The sequence below is a fragment of the Melospiza melodia genome, chromosome 20 (genome assembly GCF_035770615.1).
Source record: "Melospiza melodia melodia isolate bMelMel2 chromosome 20, bMelMel2.pri, whole genome shotgun sequence".
Lineage (NCBI taxonomy): Eukaryota > Metazoa > Chordata > Aves > Passeriformes > Passerellidae > Melospiza > Melospiza melodia.
In genome coordinates this window covers 1,269,757-1,294,276 of record NC_086213.1, presented here as the reverse complement: position 1 = coordinate 1,294,276, position 24,520 = coordinate 1,269,757, and the positions used below count along the sequence as shown (strand labels likewise).

General features: G+C 50.0%; 1 protein-coding gene across 5 annotated transcripts in view; it reads right to left on the bottom strand.

The window, feature by feature from the left end:
- The window catches only part of AIFM3 (apoptosis inducing factor mitochondria associated 3), a 56,092-nt gene that overhangs the window by 28,803 nt on the left and 2,769 nt on the right, over nt 1–24,520 (bottom strand). For 3 of the 5 annotated variants that reach the window (XM_063173431.1, XM_063173432.1, XM_063173430.1), the window contains exons 2-3: nt 16,920–17,057; nt 9,446–9,659 (exon numbers count right to left, since the gene is read on the bottom strand). In XM_063173431.1, the coding sequence (XP_063029501.1) occupies nt 9,446–9,659; nt 16,920–16,950 (245 nt within the window). In that variant the 5' untranslated portion in view covers nt 16,951–17,057. The remainder of the gene's footprint in view (nt 1–9,445; nt 9,660–16,919; nt 17,058–24,520) is intronic. The other 2 variants (XM_063173428.1, XM_063173429.1) reach the window with 1 other exon arrangement.

Below are 24,520 nucleotides of genomic sequence, written 5' to 3'. Positions count from 1 at the left end.
GATATGCTGGCTTTACAACACCTACTAAAGCCTAGTGCTATACTTGGTGATCCTGCAGTTACATCATACTCTGAAGTTAAAGATGTCTGGTTCACCAATGCCTCAGCCAAACACTTTGATGGTAAATGGAAGTAGAGGGCAGTTATGAGGGAACATCATGAACCTGTGCTAGGAGAGGGTCAGGCTGGATATCAGGGCAAGGTTCTTCCCCCAGAGGGTGCTGGCACTGCCCAGGCTGCCCAGGGAATGGGCACGGCCCCGAGGCTGCCAGAGCTCCAGGAGCCTTTGGGCAGCACTGCCAGGGATGGACAGGGTGGGGTTGTTGGGGTGTCCTGTGCACGGCTGTGAGATGGACTGGATGATCCTTCTGATACCCTGTCAACTCAGGATATTCAGTGATTCTATGGATGGGGTTTGAGCAATCTTGTCTAGTGGAAGGTGCCCCTGCCCACGGCAGAGGGTTGGACCAGATGGCCTTTAACAGTCCCTTCCAACCCCAACCATTCTGATTCAATGATTCCATGGTGCAGTACCCTGGATTAAAGCATGATTAGCACAGCAGGAATTGTTTACAACATGGAGCTTGGCAGTTTTTCACCTCACTGGGCCACATAGCTCTCCTTGACCAACTAAACCAGGCTGAGATTCAGCCCCATCCTGGCCAAAAGCATCTCTTTGTTGATCATGCACCTTGTTTGCAAGCCAGAAAGAGCTACTGAGCACACCCCTCTGCTGAATGAGTGATTGATGATGCCACTAGCACTGAAAAGCAGCATTTTAGAAAATCCTTTCTACCACCTCTGGGGTTGTCCAAGAGAGGCTCCATAGCCTTCTGTCCCAGCAGGGATAAACTGAGCAATACACACCTCTACAACATCCACATGCAGGCGAATTTGTCCACAGCATCTCCCAGGGATGTAGGGATGTTGTGCCTCCTCCATGGTGCCCAGAAACTCTGCCTCTGCTGCTGCAGCCTGGCTGGGCACAGGCTCTGCACTGCAGCTTCAACTCGTGCTTGTATTTGCCAGAGTTGCCATGCCCTGCAGACTGTGTTGGTGGCCATGTCTCACTGGTCAGTGGCACTACCTACAGGAGCATGAGTCTTTCAGCCATCCATCATTCCCAGGAAGCTGCTCATTGATGCTCTCTGCAGGCTGGAGACTGGGGTGGAGAAGGCTCCATCACTGAGGCCTCCACTGCTCCACCTGCCCAGACCTTGGCCAGAGACATTTCCACAGCTTTGCAGAGCAGTGCCCAAGTGTTGCTCAGCGACGCTGATGTTGCTCTGCACTGAGCAGATCTTTAGTCTCTGCCCTCTCTGTGTGCCTCCACCAGCTCTGCCAGACCTTCCTCTCAGCACATCCTGTCTCTTCTCACCTCCCAGATGCTCCCTTTCCAACCAATAGTCCCAACACACTCTGTGCAATCCACAGTCTGTCTGAGGCACTGAACCTCTTTCCAATGCAACTATCAGCAGCTGCTTCCCAGAGCAGAGTCTTCCAACTAGCCATGGAGGAAAGGAAGAGCTGAGGACACAGCCCTCCTTTTGTACAGCGCTGGACAGGGAGCACAGAGCTGCTGCTCCCTGGAGACTTCCCCTCTTCCAGCCAGAAAGCCTATCCCTACACAGCTTGATGTTTATCTGGAAATCCTGGTTGCTACCACTGCACGAAGAGGACCATCCCTACAGCTATCCCAGCACGTTGCCTTTGGGGCGCCAAACACATCACTGTGGCCATAGCAAACCCCACTTGCTCAAGGAAGCCACTGGCCATGTGTGATCCCAGAATGCTATTCATGCACACCAGGTTCCAGGGTCCCAGAAGAATAGGACAGACTTTGTGTGCTCATTCCTTCGCAGATAACATCCCAACTCAATCCCATTATTTGCCCCCAGGCTACACAGACACTTGCCCCATTCTGCTTTGAAGCCACGGAGATCAGAACAGGGCTCAGCTCACCAACACTGCTGTTCTACCCTTAAACCCAGACAAGCCAGACTTTGGGCAAGTGCTTCACCTGCATCAACTGTCCAATGACAAATGCTCAATTCCCTAATTTCCTTGTCACCTTGGGTGAAAACCAGCAGAGTTCACCACTTCTGCCCTTTGCCCCATTAATTTGGCCACCTGGCTCCTCAGAGATGCAGCTCTGCTCCCTTCCCGAGCAGGACGCTCGGCTCTCAGAGCTCTTCCCTCTGCTCAAGGGGAAGAGAGCAGTACAAGTCCTGCTGCATTCCTCAGCTGATAAAGCCTGTTCAATGGCAACCATAACTGCCCGGGAAGATACGATAAGCTAAAGAATTTACAGTTTACCCAAGGAGCTGTGTGAACTGAGAGAGTCAAAAACAAGACCTGGTGTCTTCAAGCCAGCACACAGGCACCTGCAAGGCTCCCATCCTGAGTAATCCAGAGAATGATTTACACAACCCTGCACCCTGCTGAACTGTTTACTCAGTTGGGAATTTGTCCTGTTGTCCCATCCCTCTCCCCACTCTAGAAGCACAGCTAAATCTCAGCTCTGGCCTGGAAAGGACCTTTGCTTGAGAGCTGTGAGAGCATTGGGGGGCTGTTTTCTGCCCCTCCACTTAGCCTGCTGGGAGGCTGGATGGGTACAGTAACACCAGTTTATCCTCCAGTATCTTTCTGCATCTCAGTTCTGCTGAGACTGTCCTGGTAGCAGAAAGACACAAAGGCTGGGCAGAAAGCATTCACTGTGCTTGCAGACCCCACTAATGGAAGGCAGTGGTGCCTGCAGCCTCATGCCAGCACCCTGCTGGCATGATGCCATGCCCATGCACACCCTTGCCCAGCACACTCCTTGGGAGAATCATCCCAGAAAATCACTCTGGGTACCAGCACAAGGGGACTCCTTCAGCTTGGCTAATTGCCTACATGAGCTGTGGGACCCTCTCACAGGACTCCTATCTTGACCTGGACCCGGTCTACTAGAGAACACCTTATTCTCAACCCAAAATATCTGGTGTTGGCACATCTGCTGTCATGCTCATAGCATGCTGCAGCAGCTGATGCATATGGGACTGGCTTCTGGACCCGTGACAGCTCCTAGCCCTGGCTTTAGCTGAGCAGCAAAAGCTCCCTGCTATGGCCACCTGCAGCCAAGTATGTTCTCACAGGCTGCAGCCAGCTCTTCTTCACCTCCCTGCAGCCAGAAGAGCCTTTTCATCTATCATACTCCCTGCTCCCCACTCAACCTAGATATTCACAGAATCACAGGGTGGTTTGTGTGGGAAAGAACCTTAAAGACCCTCTCATTCTCTGCCATGGCAGGGGCACCTTCCATAGACCAGGTAAGGCTGCATCTTGACCCTGGAACAGAACCCTACCTGTGCAACCAGTATTTCCCAAGACTGTTTCCCCCTTTTTCTTCACTCCACCATCAAGGCAATTCCGGTTGCTGTCTGTGCTCTGCCCTGCTCCCCTCCAGCCCTGCTGCCACTGCTCACCTGCACAGGTGGCAGTAGGTCACCCACATGTCAAATCTCTTTGAGGGATACATTGTACTTCTCTGTCCCTCTGCATCACCCACCTAAAGCACCCACATCCTTGAGCAAAAACAATCCCATAGATGGGTTTGTCTTTGCTTGAGGTAGAATGGATCCAAACTTACTTCCTTAACACATTCTTCCTTCACATGCACCACAGGGACTTTATGCCCTTCTACAGTACATAGAGGTTTTCACTGCACAGGGCCAGCTTGATTGGTGGACCCGCTGGCATTAACTGCAATGTGGCCTTCACTAAACATAGACCCCAGTGTTTGAAGGTCCCACTACCCACCGATTTCAATGTAGTTTTTAACAATGCATTGCACCATTCCACTTTCCCAGGGGCTGGTGCATGACAGGGAATATGGTCTACCTGCTCAATACCTTGTGTTTGTAAGGTATAACACCTTGGTCAGTTTTGATAAGCCCAGTTCCTCCGAACCTTTAACAGGTGTTAAAGAGCCCAGGTGTTTATAGGGATATTTTTGAAATTAGTCCCCTTGTCTGACTCAATTCTTTCAGTGCTGCTGTGTTGCCACAGGATTTGTTTCTCAAGGGTCCAAATGGTGTTCCAGGCAGTGGTGTAAAGCATGGGGTATGTCTCCAGCCACCCAGTCATGCCTCCTACCATTGTCAGCACATACTGCTTGCCTTGGCAGTGAGCTTGCAGCAGGGTGATACAATCAATCTGCCAGGCCTCCCCATACTTACATCAACCACCACCTGCCCAACCACAGGAGCTTTACCCACTTGGCCTTCTTGACCACAGCGCACTTTTCACAATCATGGATTACCCAGGATATAGTGTCCTTAGTTAAGTCCACCCCTTAATCATAAGGCTATGTTGCATCTCTTCCTTGATGGCCTGAGGTATTATGGGCCTACTGAGCCAGAAATTATTCACCCTTATGATGCTAGGCCAGACGTACCTGAGACACTTTAATCTTGGCAGCTCAACCCACCTGTCCATTGTTGGGACACTCCTCAGTGCTGGACTCTCATGGACATGTGCATGCACATGACGGACTTTGACAGCCAACTCCTTTGCCCAGGCACCGATGTCTCACCACAATTCAGCAGCCCAGAAGGGTTGCTCTCTGCGCTGCTAGTTTGTCTTTTTCCATCGTTCCAGCCAGCCCCACAGAGCATTTGCTACTATGCCCAAGTCATTGTAGAGGTAGTGTTGGCCATTTCTCTCACTGAGCAATATCTAAAGCAAGCTGAAAAGCTTACAACTTGATCCACCCTGTCCCTTCTGCCACGTGCCGTGGAGGGCCCCATACAGCACCTTCCCGTGTTCCATGCATCCCTGCAATAGGGCAGGAACTGTCAGTGAAGACAGCACACTGCTTTTCATTTTCAGGTAGCTGATTATACGGGTGGGCCCTCCTCAGCACGTCACCTTCTCCTCCTCCTCTTCTGATGACAGTGAAATTTTCACCTTAGGGCCAGTTTGTGATGATTTCCAAGATCCCAGGACTACTGGGGTTTCCCATCCGAGACCACTGTTGATCAGACCAATCTACTTACTCCAGGTCACATCAATGTACGATGTATGGCAGAGACTTTCTCTTTGAACACCCAGCCCAGCACTGATAGTTGGGGTGCCAGAAGAAGCTGTGCTTCTGTGCTAATCACTTCTGAAGCAGATCAAACCTCTTAACAAACTGCAAGTATCTATTTTTCATTTGGGGTGTAACAGGCCTCAGATCCTCTGCATACTTGACTCCAGAACCACAGGGATTGTCCTCAAGTCTCCCCAGGTACCTTCTGCCAGGGGCTCCAGAAGGACCATTCTTCCTGGCTGTGGTGTGGAGCACATTTTTGTCACCCTGTCCTGTCCTGACTGGCTTAAGGACTACTGAATCAACAATCTCCTGTTTAATTTGTTTCAAGGCTCCTTGTTCTTCAAGACCCCCCCCCTTTAAATAATTATTCTCCTGTATCACATGATAGAGAGGGCTGACAATCTGACTGTACTCTGGAATATGCATCCTTCAAAAACCCATAGCTCCTGGGAAAGCCTGTGTCTTCTTGTTGGCTGGTGGCGACAAAGCTGGTGTTTTTTAGGCTACACTCATTGGAATCTGACATCTTTGAGAGAATACCTTTCCCTCACACTTGACAGGAGCCACCTCCAGAGGTGATAGTTTCCGTCTTCTTCCCAATTCCCTTGCGTCTTGGTTTGAAATACAGGTCTGCTAAGGAAGGCAGGAGCCTCCACTGAAATAGAATATATGACCCCCTTCCCTCCAAATTATTAAGGGGCTTTTGGGCCAAGATTTGGGAAAAGGAATAGCAGCTCTTTCCTAGTATGCATCCCAAGGCAAACAGACAGCAACTGCGGCATTCCCAACACCCAGAGGCAGAGACTCAGTCCCGCCATTTCCCCTCTGGTGCCGTTCCGGGCGCAGCCGCCAGGGGCGCTGCTGGCTCCGGGCAGGGCGGGGGCGATGATTCCCCCGCGCCTGCAGGGGGCGCTGTGGCCGGGCCGGGCCGGGAGGGGCCGGGCAAAGGGGCGGCCGCTGCCGGGCCCGGCAGGACTGTGGGACGAGCGAGCTGAAGGGCAGGAGGGAGCGAAAACATCCGCAGGGAGCAGACGGCGTGTACTGAACCCCACAGCTGTGGCTGGAACAGTGGGGCGTCCCGGCAGGGCGGGGGTGCAGGGCTACAGTGCACTGAAAACTCGGAGCAGTGGCAAAAGAATGGTGAGAGTGGGGCCGTGGCAGCCCGGCTCTCAAGCAGATGGTGAAAGCCCTTTTTTAGTGAGGTAGGTGTTAATGTTATTAAGTCCCGGTTTAGTGCCTGCTATCCCAAGCAAAAGGCTAACCCCACAGTAGAAGAAGCAGGACTGGGTTGGGCTCCAGCAGTGGCAGTGAATTTCTTCCCACAAACAGCAGCTCCAACCTCTCCAAGCAGAGAGAGAGATGGAGAGAGAACTAGCAGCTGCCCCGTCTCTTAGAGCTTTTACAGCTCCATCTTTTACCAGCCCAATTTTCTTGGTATCTCTGCCCCTGTGAGAGACACCTCAGATAAGAGGTGAGGAGCCAGATGCCCTCCTCCCTGAGCCTGGTCACTTCTTTTATCCAGTCATTCTTGTTTCCTGTCAATTTATGGGACTAAATTCTGTGGGGGGGAAAAAAAACTCAAAAAACATCCCAACATCCTAACCCCCAACACCTTGTCAGTGCCTACATCCCAGGACAGGGATCCCAGTTCCTTGGTTTCACTACTACCTAGTTCCGTATCATGGGCCGCGATATCCCAGCAGCACCGGAGCAGTCATGTCGCCAGGGGCTCTCCTGACTCCTGATATCCTGTCTTTATGGATATCCCACAACTCACATGGGGACAGGGATCCTGTCTTTATGGATATCCCACAACTCACACGGGGACAGGGATCCTGTCTTTACGGATATCCCACAACTCACACGGGGACAGGGATCCTGTCTTTTTGGATATTGCACAACTCACACAGGGTCAGGGATTGGGTGATTGTCTCTGGCCCTGCCTCCTCCCCTGTTGTGAAGGCCCTGCTTCCTCTTCATCACTCACTAAGCAGACAGATTCTGCCTTGGATGTCTTCTTCCATGTAAGGCCAAGTGCTCCCAGCGTGGGCTGTCCCTGTGCTTCAGCTGCAGTTGGAGTAGCCATGGTGCCTCTTGCTCTTCCTTGCTCCTTTTCTCCCTGAGACTGCTGTCTAGTATGGAGCACTGTGATAAACAGTAGCCAGGGCCCAACACATTGCATAACTTTGCACCTCTCTGGAATTGCCACAGCATTTTTCTTTCAAACGTTCTCCCACTTTATTGGGATCTTGTAATTGTTCAGGGCTGAACTTCCAAACCACTGGAGCAAAACAGTCCTGTTTCTGCCACATTACATGCCACTCTTGACTATCCACCCCTGGGGCAGATCTCTAAATGACCTTCCTAAAATTCTCTTTTGTAACTCTAAACATGGTGTGGACTGCGCTAAGGAGACCTGGAAGACTTAGCAACAAGAACAGGCTTTCCTTAACATACAAGGGAAATTCAAAACCCTCAAAAGCTGTTGTCACAGGCTTGAAGGAAGAAAAGGTGGTGAAACCTGGGAAAAATCTTTGTCTCCTGTAGGCCCCAGAGTCTGGGTATGATTATTAATGGAGTCTCAGAGGCAGCACCCAAGGACAAGGCAGGAGGTCAACTCTGAATACACATCCCAAACAGCCCTCATTGTCCTTCATGTTATCATGTCATAAACCAATATCCCACAGAATGATCCTGATCCCTCGCCCTGCTCCCAAAAGGAGCACTGTGCTGGGCACAGAGAGTATATATGAAAATACAGACAGGGTGAGGTACCATGCCCACGCGAACAGACCAAGCAATGCTGCAGCCAGCTGCTCTGCCCCTAATACAACAAATGCTTAGATCAAATTTTGTTTCCAACCCTCTCTGGGCAGATCTGTTGATACCTCAAGCCTTCCCATCCCATGCTGGGTATTAAATAAGGCTGCTGTGGTTTAGGAATGGAATTCCCCAATTTAGTGCTCCCATCAAAACCACGCTGCTGCTTACCCTCCCTCCCCCCTGCCCTACCTGTGGGTGGCTGGAGGAGAATGGGAGTCACAAAAGGGAAAGATAACAAGGCTGAGATAACAATTTACTGGGATCAGCAATGAGAGAAGAAAACCAACAGCAACAGCCAGAATATTAATAACACAAGTGTACAAAAGAGAGAGCTAGTCACATGCCAAATTGCTCGTCCAGAGCTCAGAGCTCACCATCCCACTTCCCATTCCTTCCAATGCCTTGGAACCAGCATTACCCCAGCATCCTGGGCACCACATTGTCCCCCAGAGTTACTCAACCAGAAGGAACCACTTCTTCCCACAAGAGACTCTATTCCCCTGCCCCAGCAATCAGATGAGATTGTATAGCATAACCTCTGGGTCCTGCCCATGCACCTCCTGGCTACTGCAAAAATTAACCTTGTCCTGGCTGGAACCAGGATACAAGCCAAGCAACCTCAACTGCTCCACATCATGTGAAGATTTAATCCACAGAGTCCAGAAAAGACTCCAGCAGAGTCCAGTGCATCCTTCTGCAGAATGGTATAATACATTACTTCCCACTGCAATGAAGAAAACCCAATTTACTCCTGGATGAACTTAGCTAAGAAAATGAATTTATGGCCCATGAAACCTCTTAAGTTTAGCACAAAGTACATGGATTGTTCTTGGATACTATCACAGGCAATACTTCAATTTAAAGCAAACAGCTGCCAGACTCCTGCTGTGTCCCACACACCTTACATTGCTCCCTCACTGCAACAAAAGCCATTCCAAACTATTTTCTTTTACACACTGATGGGGCCTTCTGAGATGTCAACGGAACCAACACTTCTACCCCAGAAAAGAGGCACCTGTAAAGCACAGTGACTGGGACAGGCACTCTTTAGATTTCAGAATATTAAATCAGGGTGCCCAGGTGAAGTGTGTTGTTATTTGCAAAAGATCTGAAAATCTGCATCCTTAGTGAAAGAGCAAATTGATGAGCTCAGCTGAAAGAGCCAGGCACTGCAGACAGGATGGAGCACATGACCTGCCCCATCAGCTGCACCCATGTGCTTCTCCAGCTGTTTTGTAAAGTCACTGAGGCTATAAATTTATTTTAAAATGTCTAGGTTGGTTAATACAAATTGAGAAGAGCCTTCTGAGAAATTCTGCTACAGAACATCGCCTCTTTCTGAGCCAAGTCCCAGTGCAGATCATGCAGGGAACAGAAGACCTTCTGGTAAAAACAGTTGTCACTTGTCCATGATGTAATTTTTAAGATTAAAAAAGGCTTACTAAGTTAAATTGTCATCTCCAACAACCCTAAAGAACAAGACAGAGCATTCAGATTAGGTTAGAAGGTTTCTCAAGTTTTATCTGCAAAATCTTTGGGCACTTACTGTCCATTCTCCAGGTCCTTTACGTGGCACACAGATGCTTCTACCACATCCTTGGGGTTGTGGTAGGGGTTGCTGGCAATTGGATGCTCCTCAAGGTGGTAGTGCCGGGCAGTCCCGTTGACTTTGTAGATCAGAGGGCTGGCTTTCCCATTGGGTGACATCTCCTCCTTGCTTCTCTCCTTCTCAGGTATCACAACTTCAATTTTCACTTCAACTGCAGGAATAACCCAAAACCTTTGTTAAAATGAAGCCAGGGGTTTTGCTGCTGTTTGCTGCTCTATCACTCCTTCTTTCCCTGAACTTGGAAACAGACATCAAAACAGGTATTTTTTGCTGGCTTGACTTGGAAGATAAAACATTTAACATCAACCTTGCCTTGATTACCTGTGCCCATTATTCCTCCGTTCTTTCTGCATTGGACACATTGCATTCATAAAGTACATATTCTTGAAAGCAGACATGCTTATTATTGAAAGCAAAACAACCTCTCAGTTACAGTTCTTGTCCTGTTTAGTGGAAAACAGTTTCAGGCAGCTCCATATGAAGCATGCCAAGGTCTCTGGGGCTCAGACAGACTTCAAAAACCCCTTTAGTTCTTTGTAGGTAATGTTAACTGAAAGAGAAAGCCAACACTGCATGGTGCATAAAGCTGCTTCATTAGATAGAGACCAATTAATAAGGAACTAGAAATATCCAAAATTATTTCCACATGAGGTTTTGAGTGTGGAGTGACTTCAACAGTAGGTGAGAGAAGCAAGCATGGTCCATTTTTCTCATGTGTGCACCAGTGAACAGGTCTGACAATAAATCATCCCTGTCCTGGAAACCAGAAGACCCAGGGACACATGGGAGCAGGGACTGTAGGGAGCAAAGGCACTCTCCTCGGCCACCCAGGTGAGGACATGCAGAGCAGCTGTGGCTGCCCCTGGATCCCTGGCAGTGTCCAAGGCCAGGCTGGACGGGGGCTTGGAACAACCTGGGACAGTGGAAGGTGTCCTTATGACAGGGGTGGAACGGGATGAGCTTTGAAACCTCCTCCAGCCCAAATCATTCTGTCATTCTGTGTTAATATGGGCTCCCTGAAGGCAGTGCTCACCCATCCCCTGCCACAGGCCCACCCAGCTACACCCCTGTGTCCCACTCCATGCCTGGGCTGGGCAAGCTGGTCACAGCAACATCAGAAGCCACTGATAAGCTATCACATCACAAAGCAGAAAATATCACTTTATCTCCAAGGGACTTCATCAAACTAAAGCCATTAATATAATAATAAATGCCTGGGAGTTGTATAGCAAACCAGGGGAATGTGCCAGAGACTGGTGAAGTGACTCAAGTCCATGGGAAAACATTGAGCTTCCCCCATCTTATAAATGTCATGAACAGGAAAATCTGTTGTAGAAGATAAAAGTTGAAGTTCCCAAACTAAACAGGTGAGGAAAGGCAGAGGAAGGGTAAAAACAAGTCCTTCAGCAAGGCTTGTGAATGACAAGGATGCTGGGTCTTCCCAGCCTGATCTGTTGTCCCAAAACTTTTATTGCAAGAATATTGAGAGAACAATGGAAGAACAAGTCAGGGAGAAGGTTGTTCATTTTGGAAGGGGAAAAACAGGTGACCATGGCCATTCAGGCCCTGGCGGCAGGCAGCTGTCTCAGGAGTCCTGCACATTTCTGCTGTTTGTGCCTGCTCAGCAAGGCAAGGGATGCATGGCTTTTTGCCAAAGTGCCAAATCCTTGTGCTCACCTGGACAGGATTCAACAAGGGTAGAGACAGATAGATCCAGGAAAGTGATTTTCTGTGTATGAATGCTGAACCAACAGAAAACATCACCTTCTGCTGTGCTCTTGCAGCTACAGGAGTTAATGCAAATGAATAGGCCCTGCACCATAAATTAAAAACCCCACATTTCTATGAGCAAGTCTGTTCCTGGAGCTCTAGAGAAGCAGCCAGGCTGCTGCAGACACCCAGTGAAGAGGCTGCTCCCCATAAGCACCTCTTTCCTAGGGCATTGGAAAAAGCAGACATGGATTTTCCAGGACAGAGTTTGAAAATATAATGAATACCCATTTATGCCAGTCCCAGTGAAACACTTTTGGCCCAAGAAACGGGAAGCTGATGTCATTCAGTCAATCTGCACAAAATGTGTCAGTGCATCCTTGCAGCCAGACTGCGGAGCCAGACCATGTCGAAGGATGAGACAAAGGTTGGGCAAAGCTGGTGGCTCTGAGCCCTAATGGTGAGGGGGACATGGATATCAGTGAATTCATCTGCAGGGAACAACTCCATCTCTCACTTGGCTGATGCCCCAGGACTTTGTTTTCCAGAGCACATTTGGGTCAGGTGAGCACATGGAGTGCCCACTGACTCACAGGCAAATGAACCTGCAGGGATAAAGATGGAAATGTAGCTCTGAGCTGTCCCCTTCTTCCTCAGCTAGAAAAACATATGCAGGAAGCAGCAAGTCTCTGGCACTCAGCCATCCCCACCTGGCACCCACCAACATTGCTGGACAAATGTCCAGAGGAAAAGAAAAAGACTTTTAAAATCTTCCCTCTCCTATTTCGGACCCCACACTTCACTGCTTGCCTCTATGAGGGCATATCCCACTTGCCTCTCAGGAACCCTCTTTACCCCATCTACCCCTCCTTCTCATGCCTCTCAGCCCCTCATGGAGTGTCCCTCTGGCCTGAAACCTGCATTCCTGAGGGATGATCCCTCCAGGAATCCAGGGCTAAGCAGCACCTGAGCTGATCCAGCAAACTGGTTCAGTTCCCATCAGGGAAAATGACATTTAAATGAAATATTTATAAACCCAAGTTTAATACCAAATCCGATTGGTAAGGGGCTGGGGCCAGTGTGTTCCAGCTCTCATATCCTATAGCTGCTAGAAGAGGGTCTAGACGGCAAACTGTTTGGAAAGTTTTAGGCACGTTACTACAAATCTAGACAGTAGGCAACTCCTCAGGAATATAGGTAGAAATATGGATATAAATATGGATGTTGTTACACAGGTATGGACATAAGGTATAGATATAGATGATATAGATAAAAATATAAACAGAGATGTAGAGATGTATAGGTATAGATATAGATGACAGAAAGAGACAGAAGTGTGCCTGCTTGCCCTGTGCCACCAACATCACTTAGACACACACATATGTGTGTGTAGGTGTTTGTATAAGTTCATGCACATTTTTAAGATATCTCTATAGATACACACTTACATAGATGAAGAACCAGAAGGCCAGGGCTGGAAATAGTTTATAAGAATATAGAAAAAAAAGCAGAGAAACTAGCTGAGCATTAGCAAGTGCTCATATCACATATCTACATATACCCCAGCACTGCAAGCTCTCACTACTCGAAAATCCTGAGTCAGCTTCTCAGAGTCATAGAATCATTTAAAACACAGGTTCTTGACAAGACTATAAATGCTGATAGATTTTTTTTCTCCCAGGTTTTCAGCCTCAGGTTGAGCACTGCTGGCATTCTTCACATACAATCAGGAACCATGTCCCAACACCATTTATCACTGTTGGCTCTGGTGTTGTTTTTTTCTCTTGTGGCCACCATGTTCTTGTGCTTTGCCTTGGTGTCATTCACCCAAGCAGTCAAAGCTTAATATCCCATTACATCTCCTGTAAATTTATTCCTTCTCCATCACTATTCACAGCCTGGTGGGACTAGTCAAAATCTCTGCTTGCTCTTGGAGAGGTACTTTAGATGTGAGACTGGAACTGTTGACATTGATCCCAAAGCAGGGTGGTGGCAGGTGGCTGGGCTGCAGTGCAGGGTCACAGGCATTATTTTTTAAAAATTAGGGCAATTGGATGGCCCAATACTTCTTTATCACAGGACTGGGTTCCCAGTATGGCTCAGAGCCCTTCTGGAGGCTAAATTTAAATTATGGATATTGGGATATTGAAAGGTTGTACCTCCAGGTACCCAATACTGAAAATACTAGAAACCAGGAAAATACTGAGCTAATATGGGAAGAGAGAATTGACAGAGAGAATTGAGCCAAGAGCTGACTTGAGCCAAGGGGAGTCTGAATAAGATGAAGATGTCTAGCTATAAAGGATGGAGGAGCTGAGCTGGCAAGGGGAGAGCAGTGTGTCTGCCTTCCCCAGCCCTAAAACCCTGCAGTGCCCCAGGGTGTGCCACTTCAGGGCTGCAGGCACAGGGCACAGGAGCACTGAGGGCAGGGAACAACCTGCTGCTGGCTGTATGGTGCCAACAGCTTTGGGAGCACTGGAAACCAGAAATGCATCAAGGGATGATGCTGGAGGGACCAGCAGGCACCGCTAAAAATCTCAGTTTACCCCAGCAGGGTTTATTTTCCCAAAGCCAGCAAGAGTAATCCAGCACCATGGGACGTGCTTAGGGCTCACTGTGCCCTGCCAGAGCTGCACTCTCCAGGTATCCCCTGGGCTTGCCCACCCCACGTCAACTGCAAGCCCCAATGACTGTGACTTCAGGGGGTCTCAAAGAGATTCCAAACCATTTCTATGGAGCACTTCTCCCCTTCTTCCAAGGCCAGGCTGGACAGAGCTTGGAACAACATGGTCTTGTGGAAGATGTCCCTGACCACAGCAAGGGGTTGAAACTACTTGGTCTCTACAGACCCATCCAGCCCAAACCCTTCCATGATTCCATCATTCTGTTAAAAATGACAGAGCCAATGACAAAACCACCATGTGAAATGTGCTTGGCTCTGCTCTCCCAGATGCTCTGTCAGCAAATGCTACAGTCCAAAAGCAGGAGGTGGGACTTACCAAGCAAGGCTGGGGACAAGCTCAGAGCCAAGCTCAGATCACACAGCCAATGGCACCCGGTCCAGACCCTCCAGCAGTGTGAAGCAGTGTGCAGGGAGCACACTCCCTCTAAATGCATCCTCCATGCAAGGGTGAAGCCCACCCCAAGATACCCCATGTGCTGTGAAGCGACTGCCCTGCTATCAAACACTGAGCCCAGCAGAAGAAGAATCAAAATTTATAGATTTTGAAGCCACTCTCCTAATACCCAGGGCAGAGACAGAGCTGCTGCAGCTCACACAGAGCTGGCACATGATGGTTCCTGACACTCATTATCCTGATCTGGCTGTGCTGTGGGAGCGGGTGCTGGGACACCGTGCAGGCTGCCAGCTGGGCAGCTCATCCCCAATGCATCACACACCCGAGACAAACCCGAGGAGAGAGTTATGCAGAGACTGAGAACTGAGCCTTCAGAAGAGGATCTGGCATCACGGGACTGCAGCACTGGAGATAACAGCAGATTGCTTCACTGTTTGAATACGAGCTCTTAATTAAACACTGAAATATCCGGACAGGGATGGGTGCTGCAGCCGGAACCCCCACCTCATGGCTGGCCGACAGTACAGTCAGCACAGCTATTTAGAGACTCCACTCCCCAGAGCTCTTGTATCACTCATCTGCCCATCAAAAGGTGATATGTGCACAGTGCCAAGGTTATCTCAAGGGTTCTCAGGACGACTGAGGGTCTCTTGTAATGAAGGAGGTGGAGCAGATAAAGATCTCATGTACACCTTGAAAAAGTGCCTGAATCAATTCTGTTCATTTCAGGCTGCATCCGAAATATTCCCTTGATGTGGAAACAGTACTGATGGAGCAAATAGCTCTATTCTGACCCTGCTTCTTATTCAGAAAAGGAATTGTAAAGTCCAGTACTCAGCTCTTATACTGTACAATTCCCATATGAAACATCAGTGAAACCCTTTGCTAGAACAATCAGTATCCTCAAATGCCTCTATTTAGCTCCTTGCATTTGCAGGTTTGATAAGCCTGGATGAAGTCCTGCAGCCAGTGGTGAGCGATCCGGGGGCTGTGGAAGGCTTGTGCAAAGCCTTTGAAGATGCTAATCCAAACCAGAGCTGAGGGATGGAGGGGCATTGCAGGGTGCCATTTTCAGGCATCTGGCCCAGCTATGCAAATACAGCTCTCTTCTTAGCTGCAAAAATCGGCAGCTAAGGAAAACTGAGCATTGGTGTTCCAACACTGGTCCAAGATTATACAGTTTTGCTGATATGATACAAAATTAAGTGGAGCTCATAGCAGAGTTTGTCACAAATTTAGTCAACAAAAGCATTTATTCCTGGATGTGTTTTTACCCCTCAAACATTTTAAAGAAACATATAAACAGGGCTTTCACGGAGAAGACTTACAGGTCAGAGTGTCCAGTGCCATATTACCTTGGTGGTGCCCCATAATCACAGTACAGGTCAAGGGCAGAAAGGCACCTTTATTTTCTCATTGTGCCTTGCATAAAGGCAGGGATGTCACTCCATGAATGTTTGGTGAGGCACAACTTCTGTTGCCCTTCTGACCCATTTAGTCCTTCAACCTGCAATCCCTCCTGCCTCAGACAGTGAAGACAACTTGCCAAGGAAAGGTCTCCAAAAGACGTCTTTCCACTCACAAAGGCTACACAGGGATGCTGACTGGTCTGATAGATCATCACCATTCTCTGATTCCCCTTGCCCTGGGACACAAGCAAGTAACAAGGACAAGGTCACCGTAAGCTCTCTGTGAGGTGGCCAAAACAAGCTGCAGGATGGGAGCTGGGAGCACTCCTCCATGACAGCTTCAGGAACACTGACAGGACCAACCATCACTGACAGGACCAACCATCACTCCCTGGGGTCCTGTGCCAGGGCCATGTAGGTGCTGCCAGGGTGTGAGTATGGGTGATCACACCGTGCCTGCTCAGCACAAGGCTGAGCATTGACACTTCCACACCAGGCCCCCCTCAACCAGCCAGTTTGCCTGAGCAGGTGGCACCACCCCGGCCCCTCACACATCCACCCAACCTTCCCCAAACCTTGGAGAGCAGGGAGCCCAGCCAGCCCCGCCAAGGAAGGAATGTGCCAGGTAAGGGGAGAATCCCTGATGTCCAGGTGTCTACAGCTGCTTTCCCCACCGAAAGCAGTACAGATGAACAAGCTTCACCAAGAAAATAAAATCCCAAAAGCAGAGCAGCTCCAGGACCTGGTCTGCTCCTTCCCAAGTCATCCCCTTCCCGCAGGGAAAGAAATAAGAGCTGGCCAGTGTGCCAGAGTGACAAAACCGTGGCAGAAGGAAGGTGCTGGAGCCCCATGTGTCTATGCTGGGATAGCTGTCACCCAAACCTACACGGGGGCATGACGGGGGCAACTCTGCTCCAGATCTGGCAGAAAGGTAGAAGCAGGTGGGTGGTCAAGAGCAAGGCAGTGTGACCAGGCAGAGATGCCTCCCTCGTGGCATGGGGTGAGCTCCCATCCCACCCACCTACCAGGCCCCTGGCACTGCTGCAACCCCCCACAGCTCCCTGCCCGGCAGTGAGAGCACTGAGGAATTTGGGGGCATTAAGAGAGCGGTAATCCTCCCTGCAGGAGCCGAGCATTAACATTCCCCCGGCCAGCGTCCACCGCTGACCTACTTCTCGCACGGGGCCGGCGGGCTGGGGGCCCGGGGGCAGTCACCTGGTTTGGGCTTGGAGAAGCATCCTCCCATGGTGCCGGGCGGGACGGGCAGCGGGGCCGGGGCCGGGCAGGTCAGCGAGGCCGCGGGCACATCCTCGCATGGTACAGGAGGTTCCCGGCTCCCGCGGCGATCCCCACCTGCGTCGGGCAGAAAAGCTCCGTGAGAGCGGGCACGGCCGGAGGGCGGGGGCGGCCGACCGGGAACCGAACCCGTGACAGCTCGGCCGCCCGTGCCCGCACTGCCGCGGCACCGCGGATGGACGGACACGCTGTGTGTCCCGAGGGACACGGGGACAGCGACTGCTGGGGTCACCGTGCTGGGACACACCGCTAAACTCAGCTATGAAGTTTATAAATTCAGTCATCAAAGTTAATTACGAAAACCCCCATATCATTTATGGCCAGACTTTAATAACTTCCCAAAGACCTGCCTTTGGGAACTAAAGCTCTAAGAGCACAGGTCGCAGCACAAATACAATGACTGAACCATAAATACATTTAGTTGGGGGTTTTGTGTTATTATTAGGAGATTGAAAAAAAGAAGTCTATTCTATTGCACAGACCTGCAAGTTCCCCTATGCCAATTATGCTCATTCCTGCAGAAATGCCATTGACTTAGGAACAATTAATTATTTAGAGAAAGGGCTTTTGCTATCACACCATTTGCATCAACCTCCTTTTCTTTCCACTATTGATTTATTTTTTTTTTTAATTCTTAAAGTCAAGTTGTGTTTCTCTTATAAGCTTTGACTTGAGGTGCTCTCAGATCTGGTACAGACTAAGAATTTAGATAAACCTTTCCAATTCCATTCCATGACTGAAAACAGCAAAGAGTCATCCAACACACTGGCAATAAAATAGTATGTTTAATTTGTTTTATTCAGTCCTGAATTTAACTGATTTCCTATGGGTTTGCCGTATATTTTTCAAAAAGCCCTCTGATCTGGGCAGGAAGATAAATACAATTTCTGGATTATATTTTGAGACAGGCAAAGTAGGTTTTTCTGTATCTTATAAAATGCCTCGAGATCTTTACAATAAGAAGAAATTAGAGACCAAGCACCTTCTCTCCTTAGCTTAAACATCAACTCAAAATATCAGGATGTATCCCTCTGTTTTCAGCTATATCCCTCCAAAATACAACTTCCAACTCTCCTTCCGTGCATAGCATCACCTCTGCTAAGCCCCAGCTGCGTTGCAGAAGCAGCTTCAGAGCCTGGATTATGATGAATAAGCCATCCAAGCTATAGAGGAACACAAGCCTGATGCTTTGCCCATGGTGCAAAGCAGGCATGTGCTATTTGATACTCAGCAAAGAGGGATTATTAAATATAGAGGGAAGAGCTCTTCTTCCAAGAGCATCCCAGGAAAGTAGCATGACAATGTTTATACAAGAGCAAATGCAAAAAAAAGTTACCATGTCAGAAGGTGCATAAATGCAGAGGAAGATTTGGGAGCAGTGGGGGAAAACAGAGTGGGGATGTCACATGCAGTAGCTGCTGTAGAGCCCTTTGCCAGAACGAGCAGAAAGAAAGGGAAAATGGTTTTGTACCAGGCAAACCGAGTCTTGGGTCACTGATGTATCAGTGATGCAGGGCAACAATTTAGTGCATATAACAAAATACTGGCACTGGTACCTCAGGAGCAAACCAAGTCCCACTAACCCAGATCAGCTCTTTGCAGTGGACTTCCTGCAGCAGAAGTGGACACTGTGGGTGACCCAAGACAGGATCATGGCCCAGGCAAGCAGTGCCCTGGCACCACTGCAGCATTCCCTTGGGATGCTGCACATATAGGGGACCACAGCAGGGACCCCTGGACAGGTGGTGAGTTGAAGGGTAGCTCCCAAATATGCTTCACCAGAGAATCACTCCCACTTCTCCAGCCCTCTCAGAGATGCTGATGTGGGACTGGTTTCCAGCTGGTCTGACTGGTTTTAACAAGGACTTGGGGGGACATCAGAGTTCCTGAATGTCAGAATGTCACCCATTCATCCAAGATGCCTTTGCTTTGTTTGGACCTTAAAGATGGCAATCTGCAGCCATCCCCTCAAGCCCACTTCACATCTCCTAATTTCTCCCCTGATGGTCCCTCCAGTCTTTCCAAAGCACTGAGACATCTGCACCTCCCAAAGCAGGTTAGAGGGAAGTGTTTGCTATCAGAGGTGCCCCTTCCCCACTCCTAGAGCTCCCCAGGCAAAACCAAAATGGTTCTTGGTAGGATTTCAGCTGATGACATCAGAGGAGAAGCCACCTGGCTGCTCCCAGCCTCAGTCCCAGCATGCACATGGAGATGCTTCAGCATCACCCGAGACTCAGATGGTTGCAGAAAGGCACCAGTCTCCCCTGTCAGACCAACTCAGGGCACACAACAGGGCCATGTCACTCTTAGTGGCATCCAGAGGCATCGACCCAGAGCTGCATCCTGCAGTATTTGTGGCCAAAGCCATAAGCTCTGTTAGGAGAAGGAAATAAGCCCATATACAACACAAGGTAGCTGAATGCAGGATCACCTGTAAAACCTTGCTAGGTCCTGAAGGGTGACAGCCTGACCTAAACAAGGTGTCCATGCTCAGTAAGCGAGTTCATCATCTGTTCCCTGAACAAAACCACACTCTGTGGCACACAGCTGAACAGGAACACCTTCAGCATCTGCTCAGAAATGGCAAGAAGGAGTGGGCTACCAAAATACGAGGTAACTGTTGTGGTGCTGAGGAACATACAGGTCCCATCCCTAAAAACTCTAGTGTGATTGAGGAACCGGCCCCTCCACCAGGCTGTCTACAGAACTCCATCATCCACAGAGAGCACTGCCTGAGCACACAACCAGGGACACCAGCCTGGTCCCCAACAGGAAAAACTGGGAAAGTTATCTAACAGGAGAAACATGGGAAACAGTCTAGGGCTACTGACCATGAGCACTTCCCCTGCAAGGCAGCAAAATACGCAAAATACGGCAACATCAAGCTTCAGTACAAGTCAGGGATATCAGACCAGACAGCCCACCTGGTTCAGCCCAGTGTCCACTGCCCAAGCATGGCCAACAGCACCCATCTGCCACAAGCAGGCAGGAGCAGGCAGGAAGGCAGGGACACTCCAGCCCACACTTCCCGCTGGGCTCAGAGTAGAATTCAGAGCCTGCACCACTTCTGAGCAGTGCAGTGCTGGCAGAGCTATTATTAGCACTGTGCTTCTGCTCTCTGCAGTGCCCCAGGCTCCTGTTTTAATCCAGTGCTCTGCTGTGACTCCAAAATCCTTTCCAAGACCTAATGTGGCAACTATATAACTATATAGGCGTATTAGTACACCATAGGTATAAAAAATGTTTTTTCCCCTGAGCATCAGTTTGTGTTTATTGCCCCGGTATAATTTCCTTACCTGGCACCCAGGTCCCTCCCATCCAGCTGCAGCATCTGTCAGCATCTGTCCTGCTGCTGCGAGTAATCCTGCATTGCCTGCCTAGAAATCTGGCAGAGATATGAGCACGAGGCCATGCCCTGTGACATGGACATTTCCCAGAGATGTCAGTCCCAGCTCGCTCCAGCTGGAGACCTCTGTGGAGCACTGAGCAGAGACACACCTGTGCCACTGCTGGCCGAGTCCCTCAGCCACGATTCCTCTGCTGTGTGAGGGGGGCCTGTGCACATGGACACCAGCTGCACCTGTGCCCTCTCCAGGCTCCTCCAGACCCACTCACCTTTTTGTAGACATCACCCTGACTCCCATTTCCTTGGCCACACCAGCCCTGGGTGCCACCAGAGGAAGAAGAGGTGAGAGGATTGCTTCCCATTCCCTTCCCAATTGCCCAGCACAAGTCACCTCACCAGGTCCCCTGGACACATAGAGGGGGTTTCTCCACCTCTCAAGGCAGCTTTGTCCCCTCCCCATCCCTCTGTCCCCTCCTCTCAAGCCCTGGACCCAAGTTTCCTCCCCTCAGTAATGTGGGACCTCCCAGTGTCATCAAGAAGACGACTGATGTGATCTCCTGGCACCAGGGGCTAGCAGGGGCTGCCACAGAAGGCAGGGGCTTGGTGACAACTCACCACATGCTCTCAGAGAAGGGACCCTGCCCTGGGGCTGAAGCACGGAGGAGACAAAGATGCTAGAGCAGCTCCTGAGGATCCTGGATTTGTCTGCCAGAATAAGAAACGTCTCTGTCCCTGGGTCTCACAGTCCCAGATCCTGCAGGCTTTGCACAGCCCTGGTCCTCCCACAGCTGCATCTCCTCCGCTGCCCTGTCCTCCTCTTGGGACGGACCCAAGCTAGCCCTAGGTCTGCTGGGACACAGTTCAGGTTCCCAAAGCTCAGGAACATGCCTGTCATTCCAAGGAAACTAGACAACAATGGGTGCTCCCATCCTACCATCACCCACATCCAACCTCTGTTCTCCCAGGGAGCTAAGGATCCCGTGCTCAGCCAGCCTTCCTCCTCTCTTGATGTCCAGGCACTACTGCTTGGACTGGCTTCCTCCCACAGCTGGAAATGCCTGAATGATCTCTGCCATGAGTCCAGCAAGCAGACTCCAAGGACTTTTGTCCTCACACAGGTGAGCTCTCTGCTTCCTTTGCAGTGCTCTGCAGCAGGATCTGGAGGAAAGCTGGGGGCAAGCTGGCAGAGCATCCACAAGACCTTTGAGGAGGTTTCTGAAGAGCTACTGGAATTCAGTGAACAAGTGGGACATCTGGGACCTGCTCCGTTCCCCAGGAGATGACTTCTGTCTCTTCACTGACATCACCAGTCTGCAGGAGAGGGGCTACAGGTCCATGGAAAGCCAAGGTCCACACAAGTGAGGATGAGGAAGGTCTCTAATCAGACACACACCAGGATCTCAAAGCAGAGGTCAGCAAGAGGTATGTCCCAACGACATTCTGTCAGGATGAGGAGGACAGCTTCCCCAAGGTCAAGGGAGAACTCCTCAGTACTGGAGAACTAAAGAAAACCACAAAGGAACGCAGGCACTGTGAGCCCTGGGGTGGCTGTTTCTCAAAGGGAGTGGGATCAAAGGGCCAATCAAAGAGACATTACACCTCTCAGCAGCTTTCAGTGCAGGGAGCATTAACATGGCAGTTGTGGTCATGACTAGGCTGGTATTCATCTCCCATCAGCATAGCACCTCTTGCTTTGCACCTTCTGCCCATGACCATGGGAGGATTTAGGCTGGAAGAGGTCTCTAGTGGACATCTGACCCAATTCCAGCTGTGAGCAGGGTGACACACTAGCCTGGACTGAACCCTAATTCTGCCTTAAGCTTTGGAGAATGGACCCAACACGAGTCATGACAGGACCCACTAACATCTGGAGGTCCTCAAGGGTATAAGACCTTTTTAGATGGGTATCAGTGGGAAAGATTCAATGGTATACAAGGAACAAGAAAATCCATTCCTGGCATCTGGAGACCACCACAGACCATCCACACATTTGCCAGATGCAGCACTCATTAAAAATGGGAACAAAAGGAGATATTGAAAGATTTCACTCCCTCAACACTTTGGAGCACTAATGGTCTCCTGATGGGACTGGAAATTAATTTTTACTCCCAAGATACCTCACTTCTGGAGTATTTTGTGGTACTGAGCCCCCCTGAGGTGCCTCCAGTAGAGGAAGGAAAGGGGTTAGGCAGCTGTGCTGTGCCCTGAGCGATGACAGCTGCACAGGTCAGGCACAGGGGTCGCTCACATGCTCAGGTAACAGCTCATTGCCAGTTTGGGATCAGGAAAGGTCTCCCTTGGAGTTTGGCACAAGTGCCAGGGAGCTTTGGCCTTCCTCTATAGCTCTAAACATTGCACTTTGCCAGGCTCCTCGGGGCTGTTTCTGGCCAGGGATTCCCTGCTGTGGCAGGGCCAGGAGTCCAGCTGTGTGTGTGATCTCTCCACCTCTCTTCCCCATGGCAGCTTTGTTTTCCTGGCTTTCAGTCACTTTTAGCATAGGTCTTCTAAGGCAATGTCCAACAGCTCTGCACTGAACAGGAGCTACTGGTTTTTAACTGCTCCTGCATACCAAAAAAAAAATTTCTTTTTATTGAATCTGGGCTCTGTTGTCTGCAAACATTTGCTTATTTCTGCCCTGAGAACTTTGTCCTTCAGGAGCTTTATCAGTTCCCACAGACAATTTTTGGACTCAGGACGATGTTACAGCTAATTGAAGAGCTCAGCGCTTTCTTGTTGAGACATCCTTCATGGATGTCTCTAAAGGGTCCAGGTCAAGTAATTTCTTTTCTGCTCTGTTTAAGGACTGAGCTCAACATCTGGAAAACTTGCTTGTCTGCTCTGCAGAGTGAAGGGTACCGTGTGCCCATTCCAGCCATTCACATCCAGCTCTGCAAGCTGGTTCCACATTCCCCAAGCAGGAACACAAGAGAAGGGGGCAGCTGGAGTCTCAGAGCATCTGGTGTTACCATCCATGCTTGCAGGGAAGAGCTGGCTCTGACTCTGGTCCCTGCTGTGGGAAAAAACAAGCCGCGATCCCAAACCACACTCTGTCCACTACAGTGCTGCCAATTCTCCATACATGCAAAATATTGTCTTTAACACAAGGCCAGCAGGAGCCGTGGAGCAGTCCCAGCAGCAGACCTGTTTTGGTCACACCCTACAAGCAAAGGGCAGCACAGATCCCACCACAGCCTCTCCAGCCTATCCCACAAAGCGTAGTCTGTCCCATGTCCTCTGGTCCCTGGACACAAGGACTCTGGTCCACCTGGTCCTGACCATCAGCAGGACCCAGAGCATTCTTTCCCATCTACCTCCTCACCACACACAATGGCACCCAACAGGGACCCCATCCCTCAGCCCCACTTCCCCTCTGTGGCTCCATCCCAGGCACACACACCCACCCTGAGCCACCACACACCCGGCACATCACCAGCCCCCTCACACCAGACTCAAGTCATGGTGTGCTCTTACAAGGACTGCCCATTTCTCTTACTTTTCTGGGGATTTGCTCTAGTTTGACTCCCACAGTGTGTAGTCAAAACTAGGCCACCACCCCACCAGGTTCCTCCATACCTGTGCCAGTATTAGAAAGACTTTGGGGTACTCATCAAGGACAGGGGATGTGGAGTCACACTTTAGGGTGACTCCACATCCCCCTGTCCTTGATGAGTACACCCAGACTGTCCTTCCCCATCATATCCTGAAGGCCCACTCTTGTTTCACATTAGTGCCACCATGCACAGTCTCAGGCTCGCTCCTCCTCCATCTGTGTTCAGTGGTGCAACTCCAGCCACCAGTGATGCTTTCCACCTCCAACTCCTCAGCCAGTTTCAGCTGCTTTGTGGGCAGAGGACATTAATAAAAATATATAACATGGATCCCAAGAGTCTTGCAGTTCACCAAGCAGTACACCTGCCTCTGCTCCAGTATCCTCCTGGCCCTAGTGATCCTGCCAGCTTCAGCCCAGAGGTGCACCAGCACTCTCCCACAGCTCACCTCCATCCCTTCCCAAAATCAGCCAGTCTCCACTGGCATGGCAGAGTTCCAGTCCATCTCTACAAAGCCTGTCAGAGCAGGAGCCAGCACAGACCCCACAGTGAACACACCACATTCCTCATGGTGCACAGTGCGGGTGAAACAGTATTTGGGCTCCAGCTCTTGTCCAAGCACAGCC